Raw genomic sequence first — 11,862 nt, 5'->3', positions numbered from 1 at the left:
AAACAATGTGCAAATTAAAATGCCGCATTGCCGGGGCTTGTTTGCGCTTTAAGAGCAAAATTTTCAGGTGGCAATAGATTTGTGCCTGGCCGAACCGAGTCAGAACCCGAGTAAGCTACTCGGTACTTCGGCGCTGGGTCGCATTAACTAAGCCGAGCGTTGGACCCACTGCGAAACCGCACTACGAATTGACTACTTGCTTATTGCACAATAATTTAACGGGCAAGTCACAAACGGGTTTGTTGACGTCACAGTTAAACGTGTGTTTTGTTCACTGCTGACGTACGGAAGTAGGGTCTCAAATAATAATAGTGACTGTTTTTTAAAACTTAAAGTAGCGGGAACACGCGCACTCAAATGTGTTTTTAATTAGTGCTGATGTTACTAGAAAAACGTTGGTGTTTCACTTAGCGTCGGGTTGCCTCACATGTTACGCAGAAGACACCTCTACACCTTGAATACGGTCCTGGGAGCTACAAAGGAGACGTTAAAATCAGCAAAAACACCGTGTAAATGAGAGCGGAGCGTGACCGTTACAATACACCGAACGTGCCCGGCCAACCAGAACATGGCAGTTTAGGCCCACCCCAGCTACAAAGTTGCACTGTCTGCATTTAATGGTATCTTGTTGAACGAAGTCTTCGCATTTTTATATTTTAAGCGCTAAAGCCTTTATTATCGCATTGACCCTGTACGTAAAATAAAATCGTTTTGATTTTTGCTTTTTCAAAAAAAGGGGGCGTTTATAAGTTACGTAGACCTAAAAGGAGCGGCACAGGAAAAAGGTTGAGAAACACTGGTCTAGGGTCTTAGGGTCATACTTTATTATTTTTTTTATTGCAACTCGGACGCATGACCATATTTGGTGCTGCTGTTATCAACCTTGCGACAGATACGAACGAAACATCGCCATATGGATCGGCAACCTTCGCTGAAACGCGGGCCGAAACATTTTTCCACTTTTATTTCTTCTCCCTTCTATGTTTAAGATTTTTTAAACAAGTGTTACGGTTAATTGCAATTTATTGCGATCATCTCGCTTCATTTTAAGATCAATTCGAAAATACCAACAATTAGTAACAAAACAAGTTTGAAAATTGCAAGATCCTTAATGTAATATTAGTGGTGTTTTTTGCGTGTTTTTTATGGCGCCTTTTTTGTACCTCAGCTAAAACAATGTTGAAGACCAAGCTAACGGATGGCTGATGTTGTTAACACGAAGGAATGTTGCGTGCGGCAATTTTGCCAGTCATCCAGCTATAGCTAGACAGTTCCCGATGTGTTTTGCCTCGAGACTGCAAGGTCAAGTTCAGGCGAGCGAAGTGTCTTCTTCAGAAAAGTCACGCGATGTAAAACACGTTTCTTCTGCGATACACAAGTTTTAATTCCCGGGCGAATATTGCAAAAAATATAACTGGCGATTACAAAATTCCTCAAAACAAGGTTTAAAGTGAAATGGAAATCGATAAACTAACGGAACCAAATCTGTAGGTGTTTTGTTAGTTCATGTTACGTTATTATTTTTGTAATTTTCAACCGCATTGATAAAAAACTAACAAATAAAATGTTGTACCTTCGTTCTGGTTCTCCGATTTCACCAGGCAAATCACAAGCATCACCAACAACAGTTTAAACATTTTTAACCGCTGTTTATTTTATTTTATTTTCTGTACTAATCGCATTCGGTGTTATTTTTACCCTGATGAAGACGACCTGTATATGACGTCGGATATAAAAATTGCCAGATATAAATTTAAGAAAATGTTTGATTTAATTTTTTGCATACGTTTGGTGCACAGGACTTAGTATGTTGAAAACTGACTTTGATTTTAAATATTGTACCAAGCTACAGAAAAACTGAACAACAATTTCGTCAGAAGTTGTTTTATTCACGTACACAACAACAACAGCCACAACAAGTTATGATCAAGAATAACAATTATGGCTTGTGTTGGTCAAACCGGTTGGCTTAGTTCCTCTGCAAAAACGAAACAACATGATTAAGTGAAAGCGGGGTCAAACTTTTGTTAGGTTCATACCTGACAGAATCTGTCGAAATCTTCGCAGCAGGTTCGTCGTTCCTTGCATCCAACATCGCAGTCGCAACTTGTAGCTATCGCAACATAAAGGCCGCATCTGAAAAAGCACGAGTCGCTTCTCACCACGTTCCGGCTTCCCGATCTCGAACTTCCGTCATTTCCGCCTGTAATATTTCAAATTTATAAATTTTAAATTAGTTTGGTTGTCTATGTGCGAAGTTCAAAATAACGAAATAAAACGACAGAGTCCTTTTTGTCATCCAGCGATCCATAAAAGTAAATTTGATTCGTTTTTGGTGTTTTGAAAGTTTGTTTTGCTAAGTGATTCCAATAATGATATGAAAACCGTTTTCAAATATTGTACCAAGCTACAGAAAAACAATGCATTTGTGCAAATTAAAATTTCGCATTGTCGGGGCTTGTTTGCGCTTTAAGAGCAAAATTTTCAGGTGGCAATAGATTTGTGCCTGGCCGAACCGAGTCAGAACCCGAGTAAGCTACTCGGTACTTCGGCGCTGGGTCGCATTAACTAAGCCGAGCGTTGGACCCACTGCGAAACTGCACTACGAATTGACTACTTGCTTATTGCACAATAATTTAACGGGCAAGTCACAAACGGGTTTGTTGACGTCACAGTTAAACGTGTGTTTTGTTCACTGCTGACGTACGGAAGTAGGGTCTCAAATAATAATAGTGAATGTTTCTAAAAACGTCAAGTAGCGGGAACACGATCACTCAAATGTGTTTTCAATTAGTTGCTGTTGTTACTTGAAAAACGTTGGTGTTTCACTTAGCGTCGGGTTGCCTCACATGTTACGCAGAAGGCACCTCTACAACTTGAATACGGTCCTGGGAGCTACAAAGGAGACGTTAAAATCAGCAAAAACACCATATGAATGAGAGCGGAGCGTGACCGTTACAATACACCGAGCGTGCCCGGCCAAACAGAACAATGACAGTTTAGGCCCTTCCCAGCCATCAAGTTGAAAGCAACGTGCACTGTCAGCATTTAATGGTATCTTGTTGAACGAACTCTTCGCATTTTTATATTTTAAGCGCTAAAACCTTTATTATCGCATTGACCCTGTACGTAAAATAAAATCGTTTTGATTTTTGCTTTTTTAAAAGTAAGTTACGTACAGGCCTGAAAGGAGCGGCACAGTAAAAAGATTGAGAAACACTGGTCTAGGGTCTTAGGGTCATATTTTTTTAATTTGTTGATTACAACTCGGACGCATGACCATATTTGGTGCTGCTGTTATCAACCTTGCGACAGATACGAACGAAACATCGCCATATGGATCGGCAACCTTCGCTGAAACGCGGGCCGAAACATTTTTCCACTTTTATTTCTTCTCCCTTCTATGTTTAAGATGTTTTTAACAGATGTTACGGTTAATTGCAATTTATTGCGATCATCTCGCTTCATTTTAAGATCAATTCGAAAATACCAACAATTAGTAACAAAACAAGTTTGAAAATTGCAAAATCCTTAATGTAATATTAGTGGTGTTTTTTGCGTGTTTGTTGTGGCGGATTTTTTGTACCTCAGCTAATTACAAAGTTGAAAATCAAGCTAACGAATTGCTGATGTGTTAACACGAAGGAATGTTGCACGAAAGGCAATTTTGCCCAACGGAGGTCGTGGCGCAAACACGCCACTCGGCAACCGCTATGTTGCAGATGTGCACCAGGTGAAGTTTTTTGCTCGCGAACCCGTCTTACTTTGCTAGTCATCCAGCTACAGCTAGACAGTTGCCGATGTATTTTGCCTCGAGACGGCGAGGTCAAGTTCAGCCACACTGCAAATTTATTGAGGCGAGCAAAGTGTTTTCTTCAAACAATTCACGCGATGTAAAACACGTTGCTTCTGTGATGCACAAGTTTTAATTCCCGGCGAATATTGCAAAAAATATAACTGGCGATTACAAAATTCCTCAAAACAAGGTTTAAAGTGAAATGGAAATCGATAAACTAACGGAACCAACTCTGTAGTTGTTTTGTTAATTCATGTTACGTTATTGTTTTTGTAATTTTCAACCATTGAAAAACTAACAAATAAAATGTTGTACCTTCGTTCTGGTTCTCCGATTTCACCAGGCATATCACAAGCATCACCAACAACAGTTTAAACATTTTTAACCGTTGTTTGTTTATTTTTATTCTTTCACCAACTATAATCACTTCAACAAAGTTTCACAACCAGATACGTTGCAACCTGGGTTTAAAAATTGGCAACCAATTAATTTACTTTACATGGAATTTATCTCACAAACAGTAAACCCTCTGCCTTCCAATAAACTGTTGTCACAATGGCGTTAAAAATGCGCTACACTGCAGAGCGAGCTGACCAGTCAAGCAGCGCGACGCTTTGTAAAAATTCTACACAAACTTTGACAAAAGTTGTTAACAGAAGAAAAGTTGCCAGGACCCAAAAAATTAGGTGTGGGTGTGCCAAAAACATTTCAAAATTTTGCTTGGAGGTGTTTCATTTTCGATGTTTAGTCTCTTTACGTTGTGAACGTTATGAAAACCATTTCAAATTAAAAAAATTTCAAAGAAAAAACTGCGAACAAACTTTGTTTAGCTCTGCAGTTGTAACCGAAATAAATACTGATCCCGAATTTGTCCTAGGATTTTCGGGAAAGACGAGATGGCTATCTTTTACTCAATAAAGTAAACGTACCCAACGATAACCACGATTATAGCGGGACCACCGCCCCTAACTTGGTAAATACCAGGTCACCATGCACTAACAGCTTAACGCTAAAACCAAAGTTGAGTGGTCACACCGAACAGGGCCTCAACTAAAACAAGTTTAATAAAATATACAAAAGCGATAACATTAGATTACGACAGAGCGCCTTTCAATGTTCCAATCCAACCCCATCAAATGCAAGATCACAACGCTACCACGTTTTTTCACCGCACTCATAACACTACGAACAACAGAGGTCCAAGTGAAAACTGCCTCAAATCTAAAACGAAGCATGGCGGCAGTCACAAAGTCACGTGATTTTAGCGTCCAATTACAATGCCCAAGCGCGACACGTAGATGTCCAAATAATTGGTGCGAGACAACAGTTGAAATTTGAGTAAATCTTTGAATTGATTTTTGCATTAGTTGGGTGCGCGAAACTTTAGTATGTTGAAAACTGAATTTGATTTAAATATTGTAACGAGCTACAGAAAAATGAACAACATTTTTTTGTCAGAAGTTGTTTTATTTACGTACACAACAACAACAACAACAATCAGATTATGATCAAGAATAACAATTATGGCTTGTGTTGGTCAAATCGGTTGGTCCAGTTCTTCTGCAAAAAGAGAACAACAGGATTTACTAAAAGCTGGATTTTCGATAATGTTTCAAAACATCTCTTCTATATTTGGCTACCTTTGTTTCAAATTTGACAAATTAGACCCAGTTTCATATTTAGTACATTGTACCTATCAAACCTATATGACGATCCTGTTGTACTGATCAAGCAGCAAAACAACAAGTTCTTACCTTAATGACAAATGCTGTAGAAATCTCTGCAGCATGTTCCACGTCTCTTGCATCCAGCATCGCAGTCGCATCTGGCACCTTTCACATATTTGTAGCATCTTCCAGAGCACGAGTTGGTTCTGACGCACTTCTGGCTTCCAGGGGCCCAACTTCCGCCCTTTCCGCATGTGATGTCGTCACTTCCGATCAGGATGTAGTTCCGGTAACACTTGTACGTCACTGACGCTCCGGCGCTGTAAGATGATCTTCTCGGCCAATAGCTGGCAAACTTGACACTTGGGGGCGCCTTGCATCCGCTCGCTGCAAAAATAAATGGTAGATCACCAATTCGGAACATGAAGACATTGAAAGAATAAAAACACAGTTAGTGGTTTATCGTGCATTGTACTAGTCGCATTCAGTGTTATTTACCCTGATGAAGGTGACCTGTATAGGACGTCGAAACGTTGGAATAAACATACAATTGCCAGAAGAGCTCTATAAACTTGATATTATGCCTGTCAGCAAATAGCTTATATACAGTTTAGTACAATTAAAATTAGAAACATATTGTTGAAGCAAATTTGCCAGGTTCTGTTTTGCAATGTGTCACAGGCATGGGTGAGCTACTTACGAATTTCTTTGCAAATAGGGAATTTTCCATTCCAAATGTTATTTTTCAAGCAAGTGAAATCTTTCTTTCCGACCAGAGAAAATCCAGCGTTGCATTTAAACCAAATCTTGTCGCCGGCTTTGTAGGAGGGTTTCGTTCCCTTGATATAACCGTTGGAAGGTGCTGTTGGGTGTGGACAACCTTAATAAAAAGAAAAACAAGTTTGTGTAAAAGTTTTTATCAGAAACAGTTTGGTAAAGGTAGTTTAGGAGCTGGACTGAATATGACCATATTAGGGGCTTGAAATTTACCTGAAGGTACACAGGTTGGGAATTCGAAGTTCCAATTGCCGCTTGACAGACATTTTAAGTCCTTTTTGCCTTCCAATTCGAATCCAGCATCGCAGAAAAACCAAATCTTGTCATTGGTTCTGTAGGAAGATTTCGTTCCTTTAATGCGACCGTTGGTGGGCACTGTTGGGTGTGGGCAACCTGAATAGCAAGAAGAGTTTTGGTAAAAGTTATGATCAGCCTCAGTTTGGTAAAGGTGGTTTAGGGACCTGACTGAAAATGGCCATATTATGATCTGGTCTGAACATTACCATATTAGGATCTGGTCGGAACATGACCATATTAGGATCTGGTCTGAACATTACCATATTAGGATCTGGTCGGAACATGACCGTATTAGAAGCTTGAGACCAACCTGAAGGTACACAAGTGGGGAATTCGAAGTTCCATTCTCCAGTTGACAAACATGTCAAATCCTTTTTGCCTTCCAATTCGAATCCAGCATCACAGAAAAACCAGATTTTGTTGTTGGGTCGGTAGGTTGTTCGTTTTCCTTTGATGCGACCGTACTTGGGCTCAACCGGTCTCGGGCAAACAATGGCTGAAATTCGAAAAAGTTTAATTAAAACAATTCTAAAACAAAGTGGCAGGTTAACTGTGTGTTGTGAGTTCGTAGGTAGTGAAAAATCATTTACATCAATTTGTTTCAAGTTGTAATAAGTTGAAGCAATTTCAAGCAAGAGTTATTTTAGGGCTATATCGTTTTTGAAATCATTTTCACTTGAATTAAATTGTCAACGTGCATCTTTCAAATTAAACTGTTAGAAGACAACTAGAAGCAACAAAGAAGACCCACGATTGCACTCGGGTTTGTCAGGAGTGAATTCCCCGTCATTTTGGCAGGTTAGAGTCGCTTCACCATCGAGATCGAATCCTTTGTCACAAGAGTAAGTGACAGTTTGACCGATGTCATACAAATCATTTTCAGAATCGGTTGATCCGTTGTCGATTTCACCGGGAAATTCGCACTGGATTGCTGGAAGTACGAGAAAAGCGATGTAAATATTTCTGACATTTCAACTTTGGTAAATATGTTGTCTCCTTAAGTTTTCGTTTCCATTGTGTTAGTGTTGCGTGAGGTTCGACATTTAGTAAAAAAATAACCAAAACAGAAAATTGCAAACCGCTTATATGTAGGGCAGTAACTACATAATAAACATAATTTTAATTTTATTACCGATGAAAATTGCCAAGAAAATTACGAAACCCGGTTTGAAACAACTAGTAATGGCGAGCATCAATAGTGAGGAGAAACAGTTGAAACTTACGGACACATTCAGGGGCTTCTTCGTCGAATTGGCCATCAGCTTGACAAACCAAAGTTTTTTCACCGTCAAGCACGAATCCTTCATCGCACTCATACGTCACATCCTGTCCGACCACGACACTGTCCTGGTCCGGATCAAACGAACCGTTGTCGATTGGAATTGTGGCGCACAAGATTTCTATGTGTGAAAAATTATTGGTTTGTTTTGGTAATACATTATTAGGATAACAAAATTTAATGATGTTTCGATTGCTTTTTGTACAGAAGACAGCAAAATTTCGGCAAAAAGACGGCAAAACACAAACTCTTTTGATGACAAATTTTTTTCATGATTCGATTGGGCCATATTAACATACAGTTCTTTGACAAATAATCTTTGCTACGAGTTGTTTAGTTGTTTGAGCGTCACACAACAGAACCGCAGTCATCAGCTTCTACTTTAAGTGTTTCTCAATCAATTTACAATGGTGTTCATGTGATAATGTTCAAGTTATCTACTTACCAACGCATTCAGGTTTGTCATGATCGAACTTTTCGGTCTTTAAACAAGTGAGAACAGATTCTCCTTCCAATTCGTAACCCGCGTCACATTCGTAAGTGACCTCATCACCTACGTCATATTTGTTTTTGTCCAAATCGAACGAGCCGTTTTCCAAGTCTCCCAACGAACGACATTTAGCTGCAAAAAAAAAACAATCGGTGAAAGTTTGTTCGTGCGAACAATAGCCACATGCCCATTGTTTAATTTCTATGCATTCGATTCTGGCAGCATGCCTAACTATTTTGTCATTTTTTCACCAGTGTTGTATTCGTTACATGAACTGAAAATGCCTAAAAAATTTGTTGAAATATATATTCCGTGCAAATAGCTTTGTTTATGGCGGTTGACTCTGTTTAGCTTAGGGTTTTTTACACTGAGTTTTTGGATTGTTGGTTGTAACTTACGGACTGGTCGGCAAGTGGGGAAGTCGTCGTTCCATTGTCCGTTGTTCTGACAAACAAGATCTTTCTTTCCATCCAGAACGAACCCAGCGTTGCATGAAAACCAAACCTTGACCTTGGGAACGAAGGGGGCTTTCCCTTTCACATTACCGTTATCTGGCGCTCGAGGGAAAAGACAAGAAACACCTGATCATAGAAATCATCGGGTTATAAATATGATGTGACGAAAGATGACGTTTCGAACAATGCGTTTAGAGACGAGTAGAAGTCGGTGAAATTTAATTGTTTTCAATATGAACATTAAAATGTCCATTTATTTTTCTGTTTTTGTTGTTGTCAATTTGAATTTGTTAAACTTGGTATTTTTGAATGATGTCAATAGGTAGGTTTCACAAAGATTTGGATTATAAAATAACATTGGTTAGCCTTTGATGGATATTTAAGAAGTTTGATCTGAAACAGAATATTTTATTTTTCAAATATATTGTTGCCCAAAAAATTTCGCACCACATTTAAATTCTCCCGGGTTGGTTTTTTTGACGGGAAATCCCCCCAATAACTTTTAGCCCCACAATACTCACGGACGCAGTAAGCTCTGACATTCTCGAACTTTCCACTGGGCAAACAACGAATGCTCTCGTCACTGGAGCTTCTCACTTTGAGGGAATACCCGTCGACACAGGACAGCCACACCTTCTCGTATGTGTTGTATCGGGGTTTGGATGGGCTGTATTGCATTCCAACGGGGAAGTGAGAGTTGGATGGACGGCTGCAGCCTGGAACGAAAAGTTGGAAATATAAATACAACTCATAAGGCTGAAAAACGTTAAAGGAAAACTAACCCAAAACTAAACCTTAGAAAATCGCAAACAATAAGGTCAAATAAATAAACAATCATATAATGTCAAATTTGTTGGTACAATTTAATAAATCAATTAAGAGTAGCTAGTTGATTAAGTTCTCTCGTTTTTTCATGTGCTCCCAGGGCATTAAAACAAGTCGGTAGATTATCATGAATACTCAGTTACAAGGAAAAGCTGGGAAATAATTTCAAGTTACCTGGTATTTTCACACAGGATGGGACAGAAAGTCGACCGAAGAGGCGGCATTGAACTTTAGCGCTTCCCTTGATTTGATAACCGGGGTTGCATTTGTACGTCACGTATTGTCTGTATTTAATGTAGCTAGATTTGGAATCGTGGCTTCCATAACTGACCCGTTTCACATAGCAGCGTTTGACTAAAAACAAAAAAACAATGTTTTTTAAACAAAAACCTCAGCTGGTTCTGTATCGATAAGATCGCACACTTGCAAACTGCAATACATCAAAATTGCCACTTCGAACTTTACCAAACAACTAACAAACACCATTTTCATCGCCAGATTTGCTGCAGGAAATACAAAACCACTTTTCAAAATCAACATGCTTACAATATTTTGTCTGTTAATGCAAGCAAAAATGTTTAACCAAAAACTATAAGTATAAAGGTCACTTACTCGCGAGATAGGACAATCCAGAGCTAGATGATCCAGTTGCGTAAACTGTGCAAATAACCGCGGCCAGAACGAGGAGAGCGAGCTTGAGTGACATCTTGTGGAGGATGAGATGCTTCTACTGCCGGTTGAGACAGTTGTGATTTGAAACCCAACATTCGCCGGTTTAAATACGAATCCGTGACGAAGCGAGGAGGTAATTAAACGACTCTTTCGCCCAAACAATCTACAACTAAACTTAATTATATTTTTTAATTGTGCTTGAATAATTACAAGCATCGATACACGATAGAAAATCTGCGCGGCAGACTCTTTGAAATAGGCTGCGGGGAAAATCACCCCCATTAAGCAGAGTTATTACATAACAATCAAGCTCCGTAATTACCCGACCGTGACAACGTTTAGCCTCTGCAACGCTTTAACTTCCAGAAAATTATTTCAACAAAAAAACGCCGAGATACTGCGACAAAAACTAAAACGATAATTTCTTTGCTGCGTTTGCGAGATTTTCACCGTTTTGCGCAAAACCAAAACTTGTACTGTGTTTCATCAACAAAACAAAACACAAGTTAGGAGTGCACAACCTGTGGTCGTATACGGCCACGTGCGGCCGCAGAGACGAGTTTATACGGTCGTGAACACGTATATGAAAATATATGCACTTGCGGCCGTGGCGTAAATAAAAGCTATTTTGCTAAATATTTTAATTTTCAAACCGCTCTTAAGTAGCTTTTGTGGAACTAAAAAGAGTATTACCAACCTATTAGCCGTATGCGTCAGAGCCATATTTTTACGCCTATTGTGTGCAAACAATGCAAAAAAAACGATACCACAAGCGTCGTAACGTTATGACAAATGAGATGTATACATTAACTAACTAAACTTAACTAAATTTATGATTGGTGTTGTTGTGCCAATACCTGATGTTAACATCTATATTAGTTGTTGTCTACAGATACTTGTGAATAAATTGTTATGATAAAAATAAGTTTGAGAACCATTGGTCCAGTGAAAACAATTCAAAGCATGTGGGTGTTTGGATTGGCCCGCACAAAATAGCAACAAAGATTTTAAATTATCATAATGAGCTTGACCTTTCGAAACGTGACGTTTAAAGATATCCCAGCTGGGCGTTTGCCCTAATTCACAGAATATTCGCATTTCACGGAGTTTCAACGTAAACTTTGATCTTCACATAATAGCCTGAAACACTTTGTAATTGCAGCGACGAAATAAACGGTGTAGTCTAGGCCCATTGGCAAAACGGCAATTTAATTCCAATTAAAACCTCTTTTCGTGACAAATAATTACAAGTCGAGACGTTTCTGTGACGTTAACAAACTGAGAAGTAATTACAAACACAAACCTTTCGATTTAATTGTAAGTATGACATTGCATATCAGCCAGCGAAGATTGCTGCAAACCAACTTATTGCTTCAGCCTTCATTGCAAAATGTCGACATTGCAAAGTAGTGGTTGCATAATGATGTCCTTTTGGTTAATCCTGTTGTTGAATCCTTTCTTGAAACCGCAACTACACGAACCAGCTTTAATCAATGTTTCAAAGCAGTAAACATTTTTTAACACCAGTAACCCTACAGGCTTGCTTCACACCACAAAACTTCGATGAATTGGTACACACATTACACGCTCAGATTGAAAAAACT

The 11,862-nt window shown here is 39.0% G+C and overlaps 1 protein-coding gene across 2 annotated transcripts; it reads right to left on the bottom strand.

Annotated features, from left to right (window-relative positions):
- Window positions 1-5,550: 5,550 nt before the first annotated feature.
- On the bottom strand, window positions 5,551-11,837 carry LOC145238907 (sushi, von Willebrand factor type A, EGF and pentraxin domain-containing protein 1-like). Of its 2 annotated transcripts, XM_080102190.1 has the most exons (12): window positions 11,562-11,835; window positions 10,199-10,421; window positions 9,761-9,940; window positions 9,283-9,477; window positions 8,705-8,887; window positions 8,262-8,438; window positions 7,761-7,937; window positions 7,289-7,468; window positions 6,848-7,033; window positions 6,454-6,633; window positions 6,164-6,343; window positions 5,551-5,850 (listed from the first exon to the last, which is right to left on the bottom strand). In XM_080102190.1, exons 2-12 carry the CDS (start codon window positions 10,290-10,292, stop codon window positions 5,552-5,554), a joined length of 2,031 nt encoding a protein of 676 aa, XP_079958316.1. In that variant the 5' UTR covers window positions 10,293-10,421; window positions 11,562-11,835; the 3' UTR covers window position 5,551. The 2 variants fall into 2 exon arrangements, with proteins under 2 accessions (XP_079958316.1, XP_079958317.1); XM_080102191.1 differs by lacking the exon at window positions 6,454-6,633 and having other exon boundaries at window positions 11,562-11,837.
- Window positions 11,838-11,862: the final 25 nt, after the last annotated feature.

The sequence above is a fragment of the Phallusia mammillata genome, chromosome 7, assembly GCF_965637545.1.
Source record: "Phallusia mammillata chromosome 7, kaPhaMamm4.hap1.1, whole genome shotgun sequence".
Lineage (NCBI taxonomy): Eukaryota > Metazoa > Chordata > Ascidiacea > Phlebobranchia > Ascidiidae > Phallusia > Phallusia mammillata.
The sequence above is the reverse complement of the archived record's forward strand: the minus strand, read 5'-3'. Positions and strand labels throughout refer to the sequence as shown.

Coding starts and splice junctions, on each gene's coding strand:
- LOC145238907 (XM_080102190.1), bottom strand. CDS start 10,292: ATGTCACTCAAGCTCGCTCTCCTCGTTCTGGCCGCGGTTATTTGCACA. Junction 8,439..8,704: donor CCCCACTTGCCGACCAGTCC/GTAAGTTACAAC, acceptor TTTTTTTTGCAG/CTAAATGTCGTTCGTTGGGA. Junction 6,344..6,453: donor CCCAACCTGTGTACCTTCAG/GTAAATTTCAAG, acceptor CTTTTTATTAAG/GTTGTCCACACCCAACAGCA.